This window comes from Paroedura picta, chromosome 1 (genome assembly GCF_049243985.1).
Source record: "Paroedura picta isolate Pp20150507F chromosome 1, Ppicta_v3.0, whole genome shotgun sequence".
Classification (NCBI taxonomy): Eukaryota; Metazoa; Chordata; class Lepidosauria; order Squamata; family Gekkonidae; genus Paroedura; species Paroedura picta.
This window is the reverse complement of record NC_135369.1, coordinates 203,515,778-203,540,411: the sequence shown is the minus strand read 5'-3', so window position 1 is coordinate 203,540,411 and position 24,634 is coordinate 203,515,778. Positions and strand designations below refer to the sequence as shown.

At 48.9% G+C, this 24,634-nt stretch overlaps 2 protein-coding genes across 3 annotated transcripts in view; one reads left to right on the top strand and one right to left on the bottom strand.

Moving 5' to 3' along the window:
* The first annotated feature begins 4,028 nt into the window (after positions 1-4,028).
* Positions 4,029-17,938, top strand: TDRD6 (tudor domain containing 6). 2 transcript variants are annotated; one of them, XM_077317362.1, is made up of 4 exons: positions 4,030-10,565; positions 12,274-12,392; positions 14,311-14,371; positions 17,446-17,938. In XM_077317362.1, the coding sequence occupies exons 1-4, from the start codon at positions 4,295-4,297 to the stop codon at positions 17,514-17,516; spliced, it is 6,522 nt and encodes a 2,173-aa protein (XP_077173477.1). In that variant the 5' UTR covers positions 4,030-4,294; the 3' UTR covers positions 17,517-17,938. The 2 variants fall into 2 exon arrangements, with proteins under 2 accessions (XP_077173485.1, XP_077173477.1); XM_077317370.1 differs by lacking the exon at positions 14,311-14,371 and having other exon boundaries at positions 4,029-10,565.
* Positions 17,939-20,231: 2,293 nt separating this feature from the next.
* The window catches only part of PLA2G7 (phospholipase A2 group VII), a 32,554-nt gene continuing 28,151 nt past the window's right edge, over positions 20,232-24,634 (bottom strand). Inside the window, exons 10-11 of the mRNA XM_077317605.1 lie at positions 23,121-23,269; positions 20,232-21,889 (exon numbers count right to left, since the gene is read on the bottom strand). Coding sequence (XP_077173720.1) covers positions 21,789-21,889; positions 23,121-23,269 — 250 coding nt within the window. The 3' untranslated portion in view covers positions 20,232-21,788. The remainder of the gene's footprint in view (positions 21,890-23,120; positions 23,270-24,634) is intronic.

Genomic DNA, 24,634 nt, shown 5'->3' with positions numbered 1-24,634 from the left:
TCAGGAAGGCTCCCGGCTTTTCACAAACTATATAAAACAATGGTCCAGGAGGCCATTTTTGCAAAGGAAACAGGACTACATCACAACATATTGGCCCAGGAAAACAAACTGCATTTCTACCGATGACATTATGTGATATTCTGTGTTATTTAATTTTTCATGCTTAATATTCATCCTTTGTTAGATGACAGCTCTGTTTCAAATTTCTGCAGTTCTTAGTCGTATTATTTCACTTATCCAATATAACATCTTGGTTGGGGTGGGAATGCCATCCAGTCACAGTTAACGGTGACCTTGTGAGGTTTTCGAGGCAAGAGATGTTCAGAAGGGGTTTGCCACTGCATCACAATCTAGGTATTCCATGGTGGTCTCCCATCCAAATACGAGTCAGGGCCAGAGGTCTGATGAGATCAGCCTAGCCTGGGCATCAACAGATGACACTAATTTGATTTGTGTAATCCAGGCTTTTTTAACCAGGGTTTCATGAAACCCTGGGATTTCTTGGCCACCCTAGCAGGGTTTCCCGAGTTAAGTATTTTTTAAAATATATTTTTTAAATTAAACATTTATCTGGTGATATGACCATAATGTGCCTCTTGTGGCGCAGAGTGGTAAGGCAGCCGTCTGAAAGCTTTGCCCATGAGGCTGGGAGTTCAATCCCAGCAGCCGGCTCAAGGTTGACTCAGCCTTCCATCCTTCCGAGGTCGGTAAAATGAGTACCCAGCTTGCTGGGGGGTAAACGGTAATGACTGGGGAAGGCACTGGCAAACCACCCCGTATTGAGTCTGCCATGAAAATGCTGGAGGGCGTCACCCCAAGGGTCAGACATGACTCGGTGCTTGCACAGGGGATACCTTTACCTTTACCTTTTATGACCATATATGGTGATGTTAACCTGCCCCCCCCCTTTCTCCAAAATCGCCAATGATGGCCTGGGTAGGGGCCCTTGAACATAGCTATGCTTCCTGACCAGATTCTGTACAATTGCATCACTTCTGAGGTTTCTCAAAGCCCAAATAATGTTTCAGGGGTTTCTCAGTGGTAAAACAGTTGAGAAAGGCTGCTGTTTCATGTCAGTGAAAAGGTGAATTATAAATAATGCAAATACATAAATAAAAGATTAAACTTCCAAAGTATGCAAATATAGATCTGAAACTACCTTATACTGAAATTACACCATTGGTACATCAGGATCAGTACTGTCTACTTAAATGGAAGCAGGTTAAGCAGATGGCTTTCAAGTCACCTAGACCAGGGGTAGTCAGCCTGTGGTCCTCCAGGTGTTCATGGACTACAATTCCTATGAGCCCCTGCCAGCGTTTGCTAGCAGCGTTTGTAGTCCATGAACATCTGGAGGACCACAGGTTGACTACCCCTGACCTAGACATCACCTTTTCACTGGCAAGGCCAGGGATTGAACCTGGGACCTTCGGCATGCCAAGCAAACGTCCCCTCCCCTCCCTGTTTCCATTATAGAAGCAATATATGCAAAGTGCATAATGCAGCTTCATCACCAAAGGCAATCAGGAATAAATTAATGAGTCCCAGAATTATGTAGGCCAATTTTGGGGGCATTTCTGCACATTGATTAAAATTGAGTTAAGCCAGTTTAATGGTGTAGCGCTCAATATTATCACGCCTCCTGGCCCCTCCTCACCTTTTTACTGTCTTGCTCTAGTCTGCTGCCTTTTTGCGCTTCTCACCCTCCACAAGTGCTGATGGAAATGACGGATGAGAGCAACGTGCATTACACGTGACTCTCTTCTGCCTGTCAATCAAGCCAGGCAGCCAATCCCCTTTCTCCATGTTTTAAAGGTCCCGCAATGCCCGCTAATTTTTTAAAATTAATACTTCACCTTTTAAACGCCTGTGCATAGATGCACAGTAAGCTAATATTATAGACTATAATACAGTAAAATCAACTGATTAAAACATCTTAATTCTAGTTTGATAAACAGCCATTAAAAATTCAGCTACACGCAATGTGGTCTCTGCAGAAAGATCGTTAAGCAGAAACTGGAGTGTAGCTTCATCATTTACTAGACCTCTGGGACAAAGTAGAGGATCCAGAAGACTTCTGGAAGTCTTTAGATACTTTTAAACATTAATCTCGTTGTTGATTGGGGGGGGGGGACTTTAGAGAGACATGCTTTGTGTCACATCTTTGGAAAATAATTCTTTCTGGCATTGCCTGCAGGCTTGTCCACCTATACATTGCTCCAGATTTTAAAGAAGTACTTCCATTCCCCGGGGAGAGGGAGGTGGGTGCAATGGCAGGACATTGGAGGCAGAGGTAACACTTCTTCGCCTCCATACATTTCTTTGGCTGCTGGCCTGCTGGTTGTCCGCCGGGGGATAGCACTTTTTAGGTTGGTGAATCTACTTTTTGGGATTCACCAACTAGCGACTTAAAATGGCAGATGTAGCAAGCTATTTTCTGGCCGGATGCAGGAGGCTGGCACATCATGTGGAGAGCCTGGTATGTAGCGTCTTCAGGGGGTAAGTATGATGCTAAAATTAAGATGTGCAGAAAAGCCCCATGAGTCTGGTCCCGTGGTGGAATCAGTCTTATTCTTCCTTGGAGAACTCCTGTACCTTACATGGTGAGTTATGCTGAGAGAGCAACTGGCCCAAAGAGACAGTTTCAAAGTCATGAATTATGAACCCGCATCTCACTGTAACCTAAGGTTGCCAGGTCCCCTCCAGCCACTGGTAGGAGGTGTGGGGGGACATGGTTGCAAGATTCAGGTGGGGGTGCTCCTAGAGATTTTGAGATGGAGTCTGGGGAGACAAGGGACTTCAGTGGGGTATAATGCCAGAGTCTGCCCTCCAAAGCATCTATTTCCTCCAGGGGAACAGATCTCTGTAGTCTGGAGAAGAGTTATAATTTCAAGGGATCCCCAGGTCCCACTCAAAGACTGGCATCCCTTCCTAACCACTACGCATTACTGCCCATCTATTTTTAAAGATTATCTCCACTTTACTTGCCCCATCCCATGCTGCTTTGTCATTTTTGCATATGCCTTTTGCTGTAGGCATCCTTTAACTTTGCTTTGTTCAGACAATGTGTTATTTTGTTTAAATGTTCTTTTAAAACTAAAACTTTTAAAACTAAAAATGGTTATCATAATGAACTGGATGAAAGGCAAGCATAGATATGTTCTAAATAAATCATCAGTTAGACGCCTTGGTAGCTCCAACGAGGGAGAAACACGGGGTCTGTGGGGTAGGTGAATAATTAATTTTGCAACTCAATAAATCTACTACCCCATTAGTAAACAAATTAGTTGGCAACTAACAAGTTATGGCTTGGAAAATTCTTAAGAGATTTGGGATAGAAACTGGGAGTTTGTGGAGAAAGGGCCGCTCAGTGGATATGAGCCGACCTTTTGAAGCATCCCTTTTCTCCAGGCAAACTGATCCATGTTGTCGGGAGATCGCCTGCCATTCTAGGACAGATCCCGGCTCCACCAGGATTCTATGGGATTATAATGTCTCCTTTCCGTGGATCATTGAGCAGGCCATGTGCCCTTGAAAAAGGACCACTGATGTAATCAATGAGTTCCCTTTTTGGGCAATTCTTCTAAGTCCATTTGTTATGTACGCCATTGCGGAACCCGGTCATATTATTAGTTCTGGAAACCCCACTGTACAAGCCACCCTGCATAATGTCCACCGGATCTTCCTTTGGACTTCAGTGGGAACTAACCTGTTGAACTACTGCCTGAACTTTCTTTTTTTTTTTTGCATAACCCTTGCTGTACTGTTGTATCGCTGTACAGATTTGCAGTACTGCTTGGCGACGACTTAACGACGGTAGTCAAACTGCGGCCCTCCAGATGTCCATGGACTCCAATTCCCATGAGCCCCTGCCAGCGAACGCTGGCAGGGGCTCATGGGAATTGTAGTCCATGGACATCTGGAGGGCCGCAGTTTGACTACCCCTGTCGTTCTGGAAGCATTATTTACTATGGTTTCACAGTCGGGATCGCACAGCCCCATCTTCCCCCCCTCCCCCGTCGCCTCCAGTTCCCCCCACAGCCTCCCACTGGGAGTGCTGCTGGGAGCTGGCCGGGCTGCCTGCCCCGCGGGGGGCTCGAGGGGGCTCGGGGAGCATGAGGCGCGTGAACCGGCGGGCGGGTTCGTTGGCGCCTGAGGTAAAAACGGCCGCCGCAACGGCCCGCCGGACTCGGCCCAGCGCGCCTCAGCCTCAGCCTCATCCCCGCCGCGCCGCCGCAGCAGCCGAGCCGGGCGGTCACGTGCGGGCGAGAGCGGGATTCCGGCGGGCGGGCCCATGAGCCAAGGCGCTCGGGCGGCGGCGGAGGAGGAGTGGGCGGCCTGGGCCAAGATGTGCTCGGTGCTGCCCACGCCGGGCACGTCCATCACGCTGCGCGTCTCCTTCGTGGAGGTGCCCCCGGAGGCGCCGCTGGCGCGCCTGTGGGGCCTGTCGGGCGAGTGGCGGGAGCTGTACGCGCGCCTCCGCGAAGACATCCAGGCGTCGCCGGGGCCCCGCTTCGCCAGCGGGCCGGCCGTGGGCGGCGGCGGCGCGGCCTTGTCGGTGGGCGACCTGTGCCTGGTGGAGCTGGGCGGGCGCTGGCTGCGCTGCCGCGTGGTGGGCCGCCTGCGCGGCGCCGGCCAGGACTACCGCGTCTTCCTGCTGGACGAAGGCCGCACCGTCAGCGCCGGGCCCTACTACCTGGCCCGCGGCCGCGAGGAGTTCTTCCACCTGCCTTCCGAGGTGCTGGGCTGCATCCTGGCCGACCTGGTGCCGCCCGGGAACGTGGCGGCCGAGGGCGGCGGCGGCGAGCCCCAGGGCCCGGGCAAGGTGTGCTTCGGCTGGACGAGCAGCGCCGTGGAGTTCCTGGGCTGCCTGCACGGGAAAGAAGTGTCGGGCCTGGTGCGGGAGGTGCTGATCCCGCAGCGCCTGGTGGTCCTGGAGCTGCCCTGGCTGCTGGCCCAGATGCACCACCTGGGGCTGGCCAGCCAGATCTCGCCCGCCGCCTTCCGCGCCTTGCTCAACGCCTCCCTGGGAGCCAGCGCCCTCCCGCCCGAGCAGCCGCCCTTGCCTCCTCCGCCTCAGCTGCCCGTGCCCGCCGCCCCGGCACCCGCTCGAGGTGTGTTCGCTACCGGCTCCCTGGATTACTTCTACCCCAAGCTGGAGCTGGACATGACTGAGTCGGTGCTAGTGACCGAAATATGCGACCCGCACAGAATCTACTGCCAGCTGCGCAGCCTCTCCAAGGAGATCTGCCGTCTCTCCGATGCCATGAGCCAGGCCTTTGAGGGGGCCAGAGGAGAAGACCTGCAAGAGGCCCTACCTGCCCCGGGTTCCCCCTGTGCTGCCCGGGGCATAGATGGACGCTGGTACCGAGCTCTGCTGCTTGAGGTGTATCCCGGGGGGAGTCCAGAAGAGCAGCCGGGAGCAGTGGCCCAGGTGATCTGCGTGGACTACGGCAGGAAGGAATTTGTGACCAAGAGGAACCTGCGGCGCTTGCCAGTGGAGTGCTTCCGCATGCCAGTGGTGACTTACCTTTGCTCGTTGCAGGGGATCACGGACGGGGGCTGCGGCTGGACCCGTTCGCAGATCAGCGAGCTCAAGACCTTGCTGCTGGGCAAGGCGCTGCAAACCCACATTGAAGCTTATTGTGCCTTTGAACATGTGTATTACGTGACCTTTTTTGGAGAAGAAGGCTTCAACCTCAACTGCCTGTTTGGGGTGCAGGCACGCTGCTTGACGCAGCGATTTGTGCACACCCATCAGGGGCACACGTCTGACTTAGGAGCTGAGCAGGAAAGCTCCGGTGCCCCTGCCAAGAAGGAGCCTCTGGGCACTCTATCCACGTTTGCTGCCACCTCTCTGCCCAGTGTGCATCTGAAGGCAGGTGAGTGCTACAAAACTCAAGTTTCCTTCCTCCAAGACCCCACGCAGTTTTCGGTGTACCTCCAGGAGTATCACCAGCCTCTTTGTCACTTGAAGCAAAACTTACAAGACTTTTATTCACAGAGCAAAAAACTAGAGGGTGTTCTCCTTGAGCCCCAGCCAGGTTCCTTGTGCTGTGTAATGTTGAAGGAGAATTCTTACCACCGCGCCATTGTCAGCGGCGTGCAGGGGGAAGGCATCGAGGTGTATCTGGTTGACCGGGGAAACACAGAAATAGTTGACCTGTACAAGGTGAAGGAACTGCTCCCTCAATTCAGAGAGCTTCCCGCGGTGGCACTCAGATGTGCCTTGGCTAATCCTTCTTCCCCAAGTGAGCCCTGGAGTCCGGGCTCGGTAGACTATTTCAAGAAAGCTGTGCTCAACAAAGAACTGGTGATGCAGGTCCTGGGCATGCAAGGGGACATTTACATTGTTGAACTTTTTGATCATTCTCTAGCAGGAGAAAAAAACTTAGCCAAAATCATGTCCCAGAGGAAGTATGCGGAGCATCATGACAGTGCAGTACCAGTGACCAGCCAGAAGCTTTCAGATAAGCCTGTGAGAAAAGGTACTAAAGAACAGGGCGCAAGTCAAAACCCTATGAGAGCAACATCTGCAAAAGATGGAGAATTCTCATCCAAACCTGACCGACAAGTTTTGACAGCCAAACACCGAGGCTTTTGCACTTTGCCAAGTGAAGCAGTCGGAAAAGGGGACTCTAAGGGTGTCCTAAACAGTTTACCCTGTCTTACACAAAACTACTCTGAAATAAAGCCAGGATTATCTTGTGAAGGGCAGTTAGAAGTTGGAAGTACAGTAGATGTGATAGTATCGTATGTAGAAAGTCCTAGTCTGTTCTGGTGTCAGTTAGCTAAAACTTCCCATGATCTGAGGATACTTATGTCTGAGATTCAGCATTACTGTAATCATTCAGCACAGCCCCATGACTGGCCTAACCCAGTGTGTTTGGCTAAGTATTCAGAAGATGGGAAGTGGTACAGGGCTCTTATTGTTCGCGTTGCCCGGCCTACGGAAGGAGTAGAGGTTGCGTATGTCGACTATGGGAATAAAGAGCTTGTTCCTCTAAAGAATCTTCGATCAACTAGGCCTGAGTTTCTCCAGCTGAAAGCCCAGGCTTTCCGATGTAGCCTTTACAATTTAATTCAGCCAAATAGTCAGGATCCCTTTGTTTGGGATGAAAAGTCCACTGAAGCTTTTCAGGAATTTGTTGATACAGCAAGTAAAATAGAACTGAAGTGTACCATATTTGCTTTAGCAGCACTAAATAATACATATCTCCTTAATGTCGTGGACTTAATCACACCTTTTGAAAGTGCATGCCATTTTTTAACAAGGAAAGGCTTTGCCAGATCTGTAGAGCCACAGAAACCCTTGACATCATCTGTTCATCTTCTTTCTTACTATTATTCAACGCATGACATCAAGATAGGAAGTGAAGAGTTGGTCTATGTCACATATGTTCATGATCTGTGTCTCTTCTACTGCCAGCTGGCCAGAAGCGCTCATGTGCTTGAACACTTAACAAATGGTGTTGGTAAACTCAGCAAAGTCGGCCAGAGTCTGAAATCCTCACCGGCTCCTGGAAACTTATATCTCGCAAAGTATACTGATGGCTGCTGGTACAGGGCAATACTGGCTCAAGCAAGTCCCACCAAAGAAGTTTTTTTTGTGGATTATGGGAATATCGAGTCGCTGAAAAAAGAAGATCTGATTGCAGTGCCCAGAGATGCCTACGAGACGCTGCTTTTGCCAATGCAAGCCATAAAATGTTCATTATCTGATATTGCTGGTGTACCCAAAGAAGCCATTGCGTTGTTTGAAAAGTTAGTGCTGGATAAGCCCTTAAAGGCTTTAATTGTAGCTAAAGAACCTGATGGAAAACTGATAGTGGAGTTGTACGATGACAAAATACAGATCAATGCAAAACTGAAAGAAGACTTAGATTTACAAGGCAGCAACGAAATGGCCAGATCAGCAGTCAGTAGGGTACCGAGCAGTGAATCAGCATGGAATTTTTTTGCAGGAGTTGACCATTCTACTCCAGAGACCAAGAGACACTTGCCTCAAAATCTGGAACCCCTGGGTCACAGCAAGCCCAGTGCTGTGTGCAGAGACGCAAAACCCTCTCAGCAGAAAACAAAGCGGGAGATGGTGATGCAGCCTCCTCTCTCTGTGGAAGGACTTAACCAGCCTGATCCTGTGGCAGATCGGAGTGAACACGGCGGGTCCCTGGAAAAGAGAGAAGGGACAACGGATACCTTGCAAAGCAGCGACCAAAATGAAATGCGCAAAGACTCTTTGCCTAAGAAAACGGGTGACTTGCCTCTCAAAAGCATAAGCCCTGGTTTTAAGACCTTTGTGTATGTTTCTCATATAAATAGTCCTTTTGACTTTTATGTTCAGCTAGTAGAAGACGAGTCCCTGCTTGACAGCATTTCAGAGAAACTAAACCAGTCTGAAATGGTTGAGACCCTGAGTGGAGAGCAGCTCCACGTAGGAGATTTGATTTGTGCAGTTTTTCCAGAAGACAGCTTGTGGTATCGGGCTGTGATCCAGAAGCGGCCGTCGGATGAATCGGTCGGCGTACAGTATATTGATTATGGCAACGCTGCCGTAGTTCACATTTCCAAAACGCGTAGACTTCTGGAGGACTGTGCACTGTGTCCCGGAATGAGCATTCCTTGCTCCTTGGGTGGAGTGAAGACCATAGAGTTTCCAGAGTGGACCCAGGAAGCAGTGCTGTGCTTCTCCCAGAGCACGAGTGACGTTCAGATGAGCTGTGAGTTTGCGGAACAACGTGAAGGCAAATGGGAAGTTATTCTATGTGACAGAGAAGGTAACATGATGGCAGATTTGATCAATAGTCATCTTGCCTGTAAGAAATCTCTGTCTCTACAGACACTTGACAAAAATGAAGCTGAGGTTGACTTGATCCATATGATTAACATTCTGTCTGACGAGCCTAGCAAACCTGCAAGAGTACAGGGTGCCAAGTCATTTTTTTGGGAGATGCCTGTAGATGGACAAACAGTAAAAGCCTTTGCAAGAGCCACGGAGAGCCCGGCTTATTTCTGGTGTCAGTTTGCTGATCTGTATGAAATCAGCTCCATTGAAAAGAAGGTCTGGGATGCTACAAACCTGGCCAGCTGCAACGTGGCTGATATTGAAATTGGTTTCCCTTGTCTAGCAAAATGTCGTACAGATGACAGCTTTTGCCGAGCAATAGTTACCAGCATACAGGAAAATGCCTTGAGAGTTGTTCATGTTGATTATGGAACTGAGGACCTTGTCAACAGAGAGGTGCTAAGACAGATTCCTGACGAGCTGTTAGCACCATCTCCTCAAGCATTTCCATGTAGCCTTTTAGGATTTAATCCCTCTGAGGGGTCCTGGGTAGAAGGAACAATTGATATCTTCTGCAATAAAATAAGGAAATCTTTACTGGATGTCACAGTTATGGAAACACAGTCGTGCAGTGGGCCTTTCAAAATCCCACTATTTGTTGTTAATTTGGAATGTCAGAGGGAAAGTATCAATGCCCAGATGAAACCTTTTTGGAAGCCTAACAGTGAAGACGACAGCTTCGCTATGGCAAACCTCCTCAGTTATGAAGGACAGGACAAAGATGGTAAGGCAGAAGATTTGGGAGTTCCATTCTGTGAAATGGGAGCCTCTGGTTGCACTTCAGCGGCTTCAGAGGATTTATGTGCTTCGGAGACTTTTCAGGCGACGGAAGAGGGTTCAGCTTCTACAAGACATTTGGGGCTTTGTGGGAAGAAAGGAAATGAATATCCTGCCAGCCATTGCCCAACCATCTTTGAGGTACTTGATATCAGGGAACAACAAACTGTGCCTGAAGCTCCTATTAATGAACTGGACTGTTTGTCCCCCAGGAGAAAAGGTGATGGCCAGAGGTGTGTGCTGAGTTGTACAGATGTCTCTGAAACTTCGCTTCCCGTGAGCGTTGAAACAGAGGTGTCGAGACAGAATCCCTTTGAAGCCCCAGAGGAGGTCAAAGGCTGGAAGGCGACCATAACACAGGATCCATTCGACATGGAGCTGCTGCTGAGTGCTGAAAAAGACTTTTCAGGAAGCTTGGTGGAACTGGAATCCATTGACGGGAGTCCTCTCTCCGGCCTAGGAATGGGAGAGACTTCCAAACTGGGCTTGGTCAAAGAGCCTTGGGTGGAGAGAGAGCTGGAGTCGAGCCCTTTGCTAATGGAGGACGGGGACAGTTGGCTAAGCTGTGGGCAGGAGAGACCACTGGAACCCCCGGCCCCCACATCAGCTCTTTTGCTTGCTGTCGAAAATGAGGAGCTGTCTGTTCTGCCTGCGGCACCCCCTCCCTCACTCCCAGAAACGCAGCCCTGCTTTTCGGAAAGCGAATTAAGACCGCCAGCCGTGTTTTGCCTGGGAGAGGAGATAGATGGGTGCGAAATCGGACCTGATGCCCCAGAACAGAATGACACAAAACCGCAAGCTGCGGTGGAGGAGACCTTGGAAGAAATTGAGTCGAGGCCTGTCGAGTGGTGCGGCTTTGAAGAGAGCGGCAGCGAGTTGACCAGCGATTCTGCAAGCGGCCCGCAGTTGGGAGAGCGAGCCGAAACTTCAAGTCCAAGTGCCGGTAAGCCTGTTTTTTTTTTTTTTTGGAGCAAAGTTTGCTGTTTTATGCCTGTGGATCTTTTGCCTAGCCTTGATGGATGTTTCTGGGAGGGATTGAGGGCACTTAATCGGGGGAGGGGGGAAACAAGAGCGGAAATATTGGAATGGATTGAGGTCTGACCATAGAACAGTGGTCCCCAACCTTTTTATCACCAGGGACCGGTCAATGCTTGACAATTTTACTGAGGCCCGGGGGGGGTAGTCTTTTGCCAAGGGCCGCCACCTGAGCCCCTGCTTCACTTGCTTTCCCGCTGACGCCCCTGACTTCCCACCGCCCGCTGAGGGGCGCTGCCAGCAGCAGCTGCATAGTGCCACGCCGAAGGGGAGCCCCAGGCATTGCAGTTGATGGAGAGTGCCAAAGGTGAGCTGGTGGCAGAGTGGCAGGGCAGCCCCTGAGGCAGCAGCCAGGGAGGAGGACGAGGAGGAGCCGCGGCCCGGTACCAACTGATCCATGGACCGGGACCGGTCCCCGGACCAGGGGTCGGGGACCACTGCCATAGAACATAGAATGGTTTCTTTCTCTGTTTCTCTTGTTAACAGGTAAATAGACTTCAGGTAAATAGACTTGTTCACAGATGCTGCATTTCTGTATTTGGAAGCATGCTTTCAAGCAAAAAACATAGGCTGTATGGCAGTGGTCCCCAACCTTTATGAGGCCGGGGACCGGCAGGGCATCGGGCCGCGCCCACGGGGACCACGCCCGCGCGGCCCATGCCCACGCCGCGGGCCATGCCCGCACATCAGGCCGCACCTGCGGGCCACGTGGGCGCGGCCCGCACGGGCGCGGCCCGGCCCTGATTCCCTCTCCCCACCCTCCCGCAGTAAGCAGCTTCCCGGGCCGCAAGCTAGCGGCCTGGAAAGTTTTTTACTGCTGCGGGGGGGCGGGGAGAGGGAGCCGCAGCCTGGCGCCATGGCCTTCGCGGCCCAGCACCGGGCCGCAGCTCGCAGGTTGGGGACCACTGCTGTATGGGACCCACCTCTTGCTGTATTCCCGGCATGCAATCTGTCCTGCTTTATTTGATGTTCCCAACTTAAGCTCAGTGTCCAACAGGCTAATAGCCCGTTCATATTTATGAGCTATTGGGAAGTTGGTGGACTTGGCTTCCTGTGGGGCTCTTTTTGAAATGTTGTTATAGATTGTCATATGTTAGTAGTTGTAACTTTCCCACCTTTGTGAAAGAACACGCCTCTATGAAAATTAGCCCCTTTATTGCCCCTGTGAAAGGAGTTCTGTTCACACCAGCACTCTCTCTAACTCTTTTTTAGTGCCTGGTCTCATTCTTATCACGTGTATGCAAACTCCATGTGTGTTTCTGCTATAATTGGGCTGCTGGAAAGGAATAAACTAAAACAAATGAAGTTAGTTTTGTGTCCCTACAAACCAAGCCAGGTTTGCTGGGTTGCGGAGAACATAACAAAGGGGAAGAAGATATTGGAATATGATTTAGCTGTTATAGTGGGTGGGGGGAAATACGAGTTACGTTTGTGTATATACACCTACCAGTTCTTGGGAAGAAAAGGGGAAGGTGGGCTCAGATCTGGTGAGCCTGGTTAGAACTTACCATTCTGTGTCTCTCCCAGGTGAAGAGAACTTAACCCTTTGTCTCATTTAATATAGATTGCACCTTGCAGCAGGCGATGTGCTTGTAAACAATGTGTTCTCTCGGCAGAAAAAAATGACACTCCTTGTGAGTTAGAAGAAGTTGATGTTGGATATAAATGCATAGCGAGGACAGATGTGCAGGGGCGTGAGGCTCAGATCTTGGATGTTTCTGCTGAAGGAACAGAGGTAAGGAAATGAGAATATTCTGAAAGAAATAATGCTAAAATGAAGCACTAAATACCTAGTATTCATTCAGTATTGGATCTGTTTTAGTCACCCTTTCCATTAGTAAAGGTAAAGGTAAAGGTAAAGGTATCCCCTGTGCAAGCACCGAGTCATGTCTGACTCTTGGGGTGGCACCCTCCAGCGTTTTCATGGCAGACTCAATACGGGGTGGTTTGCCTGTGCCTTCTCCAGTCATTACCGTTTACCCCCCAGCAAGCTGGGTACTCATTTTACAGACCTCGGAAGGATGGAAGGCTGAGTCAACCTGAGCCAGCTGCTGGGATTGAACTCCCAGCCTCATGGGCAGAGCTTTCAGACTGCATGTCTGCTGCCTTACCACTCTGTGCCACAAGAGGCTCATTTTCCATTAGTAGATTGTTTAAATGATGGTCTCAGCTTTGAATCTTTGGGATGGGAACACAGAGACAAGTCAGTCCTATAAATGTTTGGAACGGGACTCCTGATCAGAACTTGGGTCTAACTGAGGTATACCACTTGCTGGTAGTATCGAAGAGCCATCTTATATCGACGGCCACAAGCTACTCTAGCAAGAGGCTTGATGAGGATGATGAGAGAAGGCTGAGGAGTTCAATGAAATCTTCGGATTTGTCTTCATATCAGAAAGGAGGATGGCGGGGGAATGTCTCCATTTGAGCTGCAGTCCCTCTGAAACATAGTCAGGCAAGGCAAAAGGGTCGGTAGTCAGATTGAAAGTTAACAAGGAAGGGGGCTTAATGAGGGCTCATTTTAAGGAGCCTGATGGCAAAACAGGGTTTTTAAAAACTAAAATCAAGTCCCCTTACCAGTAAAGTGAAAACTAGCCACTCAAATGTCAGTTAAAACAAACAAACAAAACTTTCGTGTGCATACACCCATGTGCAAGAGAGAACACTTGTGTGTGTTAAAATGGTGGATATGAATTATTAATGGATTTTTGGCACCTAAGACATTGAAAAGTGTATTGAAGTTACAGTACAGTTTATTAACAGGGTTGAAAACCAGCAGAAAATATACAGTTAATCAGCAAGTAAAAAAAACCCAGACTTTGATGATGGCATAAATTAGTACAGCAGAGCTTAAAACAACTTGTCCTTAACAGTAGCGATCCCCAACCTGTGGGCCGCGGATCACATGTGTTCCTTCGACTAATTGGAGGTGGGCCGCAAAGGACGCCTCCCCCCCCGGCCTTTTACTTCATCCCCCCCCGGCCCTTTACAACACACTTCGGGTGTCATTGTCTCCCATCACTCCCAGATGGGACTATCTCGTTGCACAGAAACAAGCTCAGGGTTTCCATTGATTTGTCATTGTCATGAGTTAAAATTTCCATGAAAATAAAATGTTCCTTATGTTAATTGTTGTGGCGTGTCTGTATCTTATTTTGAAGGGATGTTTAAACATTACCATAGCGATCAGAGAGCGTTAGGGCAGTGGTTGAGAGTAGAGGAGTAAACTACCCCGCCCACCGGGCCTCAGTAAAATTGTCAAGCGTTGAGTGGTCCCCGGTGATGAAAAGGTTGGGGACCACTGCTTAACAGGACAGATCCCCCCCATGACAGGCTAATGCTGAAGGATTGCTTGCTAGCTGACAAGGTTAGAATTGCTTACTGTCAAGGTTAAAGTTCTTAAATGTAGAATAACACGATTGGATAACCAAGAAACGATGCATAGCATCCCAGTGTTATCGTTCTCAAACTTGGAAGCAGTTTTTATTGCTTGTTTGAATTGTGCTCAAGATTACATTATTTTGAGGCATGCCTGCTGGTAAAACTTAACCCTAGGACACTTTATACAGTTTGGTAACCCAATTGAAATATGTCCATTTGTGTTAGAAAAAGTTCTCATGTGTTCATCACCCAAACTTTTTCCCCTCCTTCAGGTGTTATGTGATGGAATGGACACACCACTTTATTTCTCAGATAGTAGTTTAGCAGTTGAAGGTGAGGAGATCGTCTTGACCACTTGTACTAAATAATATCTAAAACCTTGCAGCGTTCTTGTGGGTTTTGGTTGGTTCTTGGTCTATGGTCAGTATTGAGCAATCTTCCAGTCGCTCCCCCACTCCTGGTTGCCGATGCAGTTGTAAAGTTATCTCTGAATACATGAGATCAGAAATAAGATTTGTATGTTTACCACAGTAAGACTTAAGTTGCAGTCGTTCTGGACATAGTTGAAATGACATGAGGTAGAAGGAGAGCCATTGTGTTTCTGTGTGGCATTCCAGTTACGGGGCTGCAATGCACACACCTTGGCTTCCCAGGCCAACTGCAGTGCAGGAGTGATAGTCAAAGCCACAATGCCAGGCGTGTGTGAACCTTTTGGTGGCAAGACAGAGCAGCACATTGGGAAGATTGCTCAGATAATTGTTTTCAGGGGTTGTCTTGAGGTCTCTGGTGTTCTTCGTGGTTCCCTGTGACCCTCGTCCTCTGACACATACAGGAAGTTTACAGAAATGGCCTTTAAATTAGTACGAAACTGTGGAGCCAGCCCAAGGATCAGGGAAGCTCCTCCAGAGGATCATGGGAGATCACAACCCTTTCCCCTCATTCATTGGAAGCTGTGACAGTGGATCTGCCTTTTACTGAATCAGGGTCAACATGGTCTACTCAGACTAGCAATGGGTTCTCCAAGGTTTCAGACTGAGATCTTTCTCATCGCCCTGCTGCCCGATCCTGTTAACTGGAGATGCTGGAGATTGATGTTAGGACCAGCTGCATGCCCAGCAGATGGTCTTCCACGGAGCCACGGCTCCAGCGGTCAAGAAGAAAGATACCATCTTTCTTCAGGCCCTCTGTGTATGTCACAGGGCAGGCGGAATCTGCCCTATTGCATTGATGCTCTTCCTGATGGTTCCATCATTCAATGTGAGGTGCAGTAGCTCTGAGATGGGGCCTGAATGGGGGGTGGGGCTTGGGAGACACTTCTTCCTCATAAATGTACTGTGGAGCATGTGGGGCACTTGTAGGAGTAGGGTCGCTTCTTGCCCTTTCTGTGGGGTTGCAGCGGTCGGGACTAATAGCCCAACCATAACCAAAGCTCAGTTATTTATTTTATTTGTTTATTTCTCCATTCTCTGCCCTTCCCCAAAGGCTCAGGGCAGCTAGTTAGCCAAGTATACTATGCAGACTTGGCCAGCCAGCTAGGGAGACTCTCCATTTGACTGGGCTCAAGAGAATACGTAAGTTCTCATATTAGAATGGCAGCATGTGGTTTGCAAACATGACCCAGCATTCCACCCCCACTTCCTGTAACTTTCTTTCCCCCCCCTTCCTATCTATCAAAACTTCCAAGATGTTCTGATCTCAGTTCTGCAGCATAGAGCAGTTAGCCATAGTGTAAACTTCCCCCCCCCACTTCACTAAAACAATTTAAAAGAGGGTCAAAATGCAGTTATGTTTCTTTTCCTTTTTTGCCGTCATGTGGCGAATTTATAGTGACCCTCTTGGGCGGCCTGTTTCAACCCTTTGAATGTGGAGGAGCCCCTGAAATAAATTTTCTTGCTTTGAGGACCCCCAGAAGTGATGCCAGCTGACCACATCTCCCTGCCAGAAGGGGCATAACCATCTATAGCCTTCATCCTTCTTTCACTTCCTCCCTCCACCTTTTCTACTACTACAATGGCTTTGTCTCACATAGGCCAGAAAGAAGGGCAGGAGCTGAGAAGACAGCCCAGACCTCCATATCATGCTACAACTGACTTCCCCCCCTTTTGATTTTTACACCCAGGGCTTCCCCACCAAACCCTCCTGCTGCAGGCAGCCAATTCCCTAGCTTGTGGCCAAGTCCATTTAGGCAGGAGGGGAAAGGTTGTGGACCCCTAGGGGTCTCTGGACCCCTGTTTGGGAGTTCCTGCCATTGGGTTTTCAGAGCAAGCGGTGGGCAGAGGTGGTTTGCCATTGCCTGTCCCTGTGTAGCAACCCTGGAGCTCCTTGGAGGTCTCCCATCCAAATACTGGCCAGGGTTGATCCTGCATAGCTTCTGCCTTATTTGATGATCTAACAACATCAGGCCAGGTCAGGGCAGCAAGAAGGTTAAAAGATGCCAGATAGCCAGCATTGGTGGGCCTGTCTGTCACAGTAGCAAACAGTATCTTCTGTTCCCAAAATAGGGCTCACGGCAGCTATTTGCCAAGAAGGGGGAAATCATCCTTCCTGTCAGAATACTCAGTGTTCTGGATCCATCAGTGACGTCCCTGACAACATGTCTTTTCCTCCAGTCACTGTGGAATTACGGAGAATCCTCCCATAACCTGGGCAGACAGTAAAAAGGCTTTCAGATGAGAGGATGGTATTTCCAAACAACTTCAGCTCTTTTCCATAAATGGGCTGCAGTATAGTCATTCAAAAATGTTTGGGTTTATGTATAACTTGATGAGATACTTGAAACTCTTGGTATCTTGGCCCTTCTGAAAACAATGTAATCTGAGATTTGTAATTATAGCTTCAGGTGCATCGCCGTGTTGGTCTGAAGCAGCAGAGCAATGTTTGAGTCCAGGGGCACCTTCAAGACCAACAAAGCTTTATCCAAGGGCAGGCACACTTCTTCAGTCACCAGTCCATAACGAGTTTGATGTATGAGAGTCTCAGCATTCCACAATTAAGGAGGACAAATCTGCCCATCCAGCTCTAATTTTGATATATATCTTTCCTTTGCTACCTTTCCCCCTGGAATTAAACCCAAACAAATGGCAACGAATTGCTTGCTATTGCAGTGTGGCCCTTGCATCTGTTAAGCACCCTTTATTATGCTTATGTGCTAATTTGATGCTCACCCTGTGCATTGATGAATGGACTGCTAACTGCCATTGCCACCTCTCTGAGGAAATGGGCATGCCCACAAAAGCGTAGGCCTGGAATCAAATTTTGCTGCTCTCAAGGGTGCCACTGGACACGGAAATGTGACTTGTTAGCTAACCGGCCTTTGGAAGTGTCGTTCATTTAAAATAGTTTGAACTCCGGCACAAACAGCCGCGGCTTTCTAAAATACGGAACACTTTTCTTTCTTGTATCTTCAGCCGTGGAAGAAGACACTGGTGATTCAGACAACCCTGCTGATCATTTGGAGTTAAGTGGCCAAGAACCCTGAAAGCACACCTGTGAAACGGAGCTGTCGAGCACAGACTTCTTCAGATCTCAGTTCTGATGACAGGGACCTCGGGGCGGGCAAGCTTTACCACACTGGGAAGGGGCTTGCTACTTAAACGAGCCCCCCGGAGTAGTTTCTGTGCAGCTGCCTTTGCTGTATCTTGGAAGAGTGTTTTTTGGGGGGTAAGACTAGCTGGATGTGGAGCAGTGGATTAGTTTTCTTTGCCTTGATGCGCTAAAATTGTTTAAGCTCTGTTGCGGAAGGAAGAAACAATCCTTTTTTGATACCCGTGGAGGGTATGTCGATTATACTGACCTCTTAAACAAACAGAAAAAAAAAACACCCCTCTGGATATTTAGAAAGCTTTGTGTTTTGCCAGTTTGTTAACTAAAGAAGAATAAACCTGTTTTGTTATCACTGTTCACTTCTCTGTTGATGCCAACCTGTTGCTTCTGGTCGCAGTCCCAGGCTGCCGCACAGAACTATTCTAAATAACTTTGTGTTATTCTTTTAGTATTATGCTTGTTACTTCCAGAGGGCAGCCTTGTGGGTCTGCAGTAGAAGAGCTAGATTGGAATCCTCTAGCCCTTAGAGAGTAACAGGAATTTCAGGGTAGAAGCTTTTGAGAGCCAAAGCGTCCTTTGTCAGTTCATGGATTATGCATGGCTTTTCTGCAAAGGAGGCTATTTAGCATGCCAGTAAGCCAGCCTTTCTCAAGTTTCTTACCATTGAGAAACCCCTGAAGCATCCTTGAGGCTTCGAGAAACCCCAGAGGTGGCACAATCGTGCAGAATGTGGTTGGGAAGCATGGCTGTGCACACGCCCATCCGGGACCCCTCCGCTCCTCACCTCCTCCAGGCCCATCACTGGCCATGGTCAAATGTTTAACAGATTTAAAATATATAAAAATTAATGAACTCCCACCCGTTAAGAACATGCCCTGCTCGATGAGGCATGCGGCCATCTGGTCCAGTTTCCCGTCTTGCACAGGGGCCAACCAGGCCTTCCGGATAGCCATCCACAGGGTGTAGGGGCCGAGGCCTTCCTCTGATGTTGCCTCTGGGATTCAGAGGTTTAGTGCTTCTGAACTTGGAGGTTCCTCTCAGACACCGAGGTGAGTAGCCACTGATAGACCACAAATCTATCTTAGTCCTCTTTTCAAACTGTCCTTGTTTTCCATCGCTCCATCCTTTGGTGGTCCTTATTAGCGTAAGTGAAGTTCCTTTTTAAAAGTTTCTGTTGCTACTGTGAAAGGGAGGAGGGAATGCTTTGAATAAACATACTGAATTGACTTCAGGGGTACCATATCCCCAGCGTAAAGGTATTCTGGTTGATGGAGGGATTATTTGGTTTTTGGCCCGTTCTCCCTCCTGTAGCCAATCGTACCCCCCCCCTCTTGCACACGCTCCTTTGAACGCCACCTGACCCCCAGGAACAGAACTTCAGAGGCGCAGTGGCTAGAGCAGCAGGGACAGCCACTAGTGGTGACTGGGACTCAACACGTTTTGTTTCCAGCTGCCAGTGCTGCATAAACCTCAGACAGTAGTTCAGATTCCTACATCAGCAGCAGATTTGGGGGTCCCCCACCCAACTTCATTGCTCCCTCCAGATCTCATTTGGCAGCAGACGTATCACTGATCACACACAGTCAGGTATACCACCCTCTTGGAATGAGGGAAGGACTACAACAGCCATGGGGGGGGGGGAGGACGAGTTGCTAAAGATACAGAGGCATGATTGCGATAGCCTGAAGTGGAGCGTGTATTGTTGCGAGAACACCAGGCAGCAGGGCCCAGCATGCTTGCTCTACCTTTCCTACTGGGATTTCTCCTTGGCATCTCTGCTGGCCAAGAAAAGTTAGCCTTTGAAGGTAGCCTTCAAGTCGGCAAAGTTCCCCTGGTGTGCTGAGCAACTTCCAAGATTTCTCCTGCAGAATGTGTAGGCCCACTCTGCTGAAATAGCCGATCGTTTCCTGGCGGGTGTCCCCCTGCCCCGCAACCAGCATGGTTAAGATTGGCAGACTCTAATCTGGAGAACTGGGTTTGATCCCCCATTCCTCCTCATACAGCTGGGTGGATGACTCTGGGCTAGTCCTAGTTCTCTTAGAGCTGCTCTTGCAGAGCAGTTCTCTTAAAGCTCCACTTACCTCACCGGGTGTCTCTTATGGGGAGAGAAAGGGAAAGGGGTTTGTGGGCCGCTTTGGGACTTCTTTGGGTAGTGAAAAGCAAATCACCAGCACTAATTCTATAACAGGCTATGTTCGTGCCTTGAGAAAACATGTGACAACAGAATTTCTGTTGCTTTTTGGATCATCTGGGTATGAGGCAATGTAGGCGTCATTGGTTTTGACTTAGTGGGGTTTCTTCATCCAGACTTGGCCACTGAATTCTAATTGCTTCTCAGCAGCCCATTCCGCCTATGTACTTTTAAAACGTCAATCCACAAACAGATGCAAGATTTTGTGGCTGAAAAGTAGGGAAGCCAAGAATAGCTTATGTGTTACTTATTTAATTTGTATGCCGCTGCTCCTAGACTGACTAGCCTGCGGTGGCTTACAACACTTTACCCATAAGAACAATAAAAATCAACATTAGCATTAAAAACATCCCCCCCCCCTCCCTGCTGCAAAATTGGTGCCGTGTGTGTCCGAGGAAGATATAATGCAGGGAATATACCCAGTAGGGTTTAATAATTAAAAAAACAAAAACAATCTCATTGCTTTTTTTCTTACTTGTTTTAATTCTGACAACTACTTGGCAGTGTAGTTACACAGATGGTGGTATTGTTCTCCTTGGCCTCCTCGCAGTGATTAACACAAATATACTAACCAGGATTTTTTCTTCCTTAGTGGTCATGCCAAAGAGGAAGCTAACGCTGGATTTTGACAGATTCCGGCCGTCTTTCTATAACCGAACAGTTCTTAAGGCTTAGCTTTTGTACGCAAATTGAGTTTAATATTCCTTAGCTGGAAAGCTCCAGGAATCCCACCGGCTCCTCAAAGCCTTAAGAAACCTGCTGGTTAGGCACGTGGGTACAATTAGTTTTAGCTCCTTCCTGGTCACGCTCAAACCGGACCAAAGTGATCTTGTCGAAGGAGAAGAGAACAGGACTTTGGCGTGGAAGAACCTCTGATCAGCTCCAACCTTGTCAACACTTCTCATCAGAAGCAGGAAAGAAGCTAAAAGGCAAATGTGAGGCCATGTCAAAAAATGGGGGGGCGGGATGGGCATCCGAACGAACACAGCAGGAATGAGGTTTTTTTTGGACGACCTAAGACCAGGCATCAAACTGGGTAAATACAGGGAACTGTCCAGCCAAGCTGAAATTTGCCATGGTATGTTCATGGTCACTTGGGTAAGCACGGTCCTTCATCCCTTTGTTTCTTGGCTTACCATGTGCTAATGCAAATGACTTGACAACTTATGTTTCTTGAAATAGCGTTCTGGGTCATCCTCGCATGGAGATGACCTAGAGCAGGGGTAGTCAAACTGCGGCCCTCCAGATGTCCGTGGACTACAATTCCCAGGAGCCCCCTGCCAGCATTCGCTGGCAGGGGGCTCCTGGGAATTGTAGTCCACGGACATCTGGAGGGCCGCAGTTTGACTACCCCTGACCTAGAGAGTCATTCCAGGTGGCTTCCAATGACAGAGAAGGGGTAACAGCTTTCACACCATTCAAGATGGAAATTCTGGCTGGTCCCTTTCACAGCACCCAGCTTCAAGTACAGATACCGGGGTGGGGGGAGGGCGGGGGCACGTCCAAGCATGGAAATTTCCTCCGCTCATTAATATGCTGGTTCTGATTGAAAGGATCCACCAGAGCTCTCATTGTGACAGCTGGTGTTAGCCAATTGTTATCTAAGTGAACCCTTTAGAACTACACATGAGCTGCGTTATTCATCTGCCCAACAGAATTAGATATCCCATTTCAGGGGCTGAAAAAAGAAAGAAGTAGCTTTTGTTTTTGCACGTCTGGGGATGTGCTGAACAGCTTGTGGATGTCATAAAAGCATGTTGTGAACATGGCTCTCAGGTCTACTACTAAACCCAGCCTACCTTAGTCAATCTGTGTTCAATCCTACATCATTATATAAGTTTGTAAACAGGCAATGACTTGCATATACTACCCTAACAATATTGCAGCATAACTTCACGCAGCTGTCCAGGTAGGTGACAAAAGAGCCTGCCTTAAATCCTCATCTACCAGTCAATGCCAACCGTGAGGAAGGTGCCACTAGGTGGCCAACAGCACTATGGCAATCAAATGCATCCCTTATTGTTTTGTAGGAGGCAGCTCAACGTCCGTGCCGGGGATGACGCTGGGGCCCTGGCCTTCGACAAGCAGATCCCACTGGTCAAAGCCCTTCCGGAGGCCTGCAAGACAAAATACCGAACAGAAAAACACACCATTACTTTGGAAAGCAAAAGAAGGAAATCACTGGCCAGTGTTCTTTTTCACTGGACTTTTGTGACACAGAATTGCAACACATTTTGAATGGATTTCCCCTCTTTGCAGCTCATGTTCGGTCCTTGCTCATTTAAAGCTTGTATCAACTTCAGGCTGGCAACAGCATTTCAGATCTATCTAAAGCTCCCCTACATGATCCATTATTGAATAGAGTGGGATCAGAAGGCAAATTTCTCCCAGGCCAGATTGGCCAGGGATTCTGGGGTTTTTTTTGGGGGGGGGGAGCAAGGGGCATCATCTGGGCATGGAATTGGGGTCACTGTGGGCGGGCAGGTAGTTGTGAGTTTCCTGCATTTTGCAGGGGGTTGGACTAGATGACCCTGGAGGTCCCTTCCAACTCTTACGATTCTATGATCTGTGTATACTGATGTTGGTCTAGCTGGAAAAGTTAGCATCAACTTGCCAGCCCGCTAGAATTATGTGAAGGCAAATGCCAACTTATTCTGCTCAACCCTTGCTGTAATTCCGATGGGTATAGCTGTCAAAAGGGTTTGCAGCTATGACTTTTTTGGAGGGGTTGCATGGACTAAGCAGGTACTTTGCACAGACGTGGAAAAGCTCAGCATCGGTGGAAGAAGAGCTGGCTTTTTATTCCCTTCTTTTCACTATCTGAAGGCATCCCAAGGCAGCTTACAAGCACTTTTCCCTTCCTCCCCCCATGACAACCACCCTGCAAGGTAACTGGGGCTGAGTGAGAACTGCTCTTGGGAGAACAGCCCTGGGAGAACTGTGACTAGCCCAAGATCACCCATGGCTGCATGAAAAGGAGTGGGAAATGAAACCCACTCCTTCAGATTAGAGGCTGCTGCCCTTAACCACTGCACCATTTTGAAGGCTAAGGCACAGGGGGCGGGGGCTGCTTAAACAATGGAGGGGCCACCATGTAAGTCTGTTGCAGCAAATTAAAGCACTGGTCCCGTGGGATCTTAAAGAAGAAACACATTCGCTGGCAGGGGCTCCTGGGAATTGTAGTCCATGGACATCTGGAGGGCCGCAGTTTGACTACCCCTGGAACTGTGCCTTGAGATTTATGGGTGTCAACACTTTCTTGGTAAAATTCTTCTCATCTTTGGGGGGAAGGGATGGGCTGCTAATCAAGCGGGTAAATGGTCTATGCAAAATAACCCAGCAGCTTACCTAAATGCTTTTGCAAGAAGGCCAATGACGCTTGGTTGCTAATGTCAAGGACTGCATCGGGATCCGTTTCTCCTTTGAGCTTAAAAATCTTTCCCATGAGGTTGCCGGTCAAGAATGTGAAGTCTGAAAAACTCTGGTGTACTGAGCCCCTGCATGCAGTAAAGATATGTATAAAAAATAATAATTGTATCTTTGGGTAAGGTTAAGGTTAAGTGTAAGCAAAGGTAAGTCAACATAGCTTGGCTGTAAGAGTCAAAAAATGTACAGGAGTTTCCCTTGAATATGTAAATTCAAAGAGAGCCATGCTGGCCTGCAGTAGAACAGGCAGATACAAGTCCCAGCTGCACTTTAAAGGTAAAGGAAAAGGTATCCCCTGTGCAAGCACCGAGTCATGTCTGACCCTTGGGGTGACGCCCTCCAGCGTTTTCATGGCAGACTCAATACGGGGTGGTTTGCCAGTGCCTTCCCCAGTCATTACCATTTACCCCCCAGCAAGCTGGGTACTCATTTTACCGACCTCGGAAGGATGGAAGGCTGAGTCAACCTTGAGCCGGCTGCTGGGATCGAACTCCCAGCCTCATGGGCAGAGCTTTCCGACTGTATGTCTGCTGCCTTACCACTCTGCGCCACAAGAGGCTCTGCACTTTAGAGACCACCAAAATCTGAGGGGGTGGGGTGAGGGGTGAGACTTCAGAAGTCAAAGCTCCCTTGGTCAGATACAAGTAGGAATGGAGATGCTTAAGTCCTCATATCCCCTCTGGGATCTTCATTCCTACTTGTATCTGACAAAATGAGCTTCAGCTCTCAAGTGTTGGAAGATGCAAGGTCAGTAGTGTGCATGAATCATCAACTTATGAGGAATATCCTGCAGGGGGCGTCGGAGGAGACACGCAGTTAGCATAGTGAGATGTTCTGATTGGTCCATCTCCTCCCTGCTTGCTTCCACAACAGACTGAATGAACCCAGAACCCAGAACAGAACAGTTAGACAGTTAGGAAGCTCCCCCTCACCCCTTTCTATACAAAGATTGTTTCTCTCCACAGACTCTTTTATTCTTTTAAGCAGCCTGCTGCTCTGTCACTTTCAACTAGCCAATGCCGAAAGCTCATACCCTGCCCCCCCCATTCTTGCTGGGTCGACAGTGCTGTTGGACTCATCTCTAGGAGTCCTGCAGGAGATAGGTTGCAGTTTAGCGGTGTGTGCTTGCGTGACTCCTAAGCCTATTCCCCTGATTAAAGAAATTAGGTGCCATCCCTATGCAAGCACTGAGTCATGTCTGACCCTTGGGGTGACGCCCTCCAGCGTTTTCATGGCAGACTCAATACGGGGTGGTTTGCCAGGGCCTTCCCCAGTCATTACCGTTTACCCCCCAGCAAGCTGGGTACTCATTTTACCGACCTCGGAAGGATGGAAGGCTGAGTCAACCTTGAGCCGGCTGCTGGGATCGAACTCCCAGCCTCATGGGCAGAGCTTTCAGGCTGCATGTCTGCTGCCTTACCACTCTGCGCCACAAG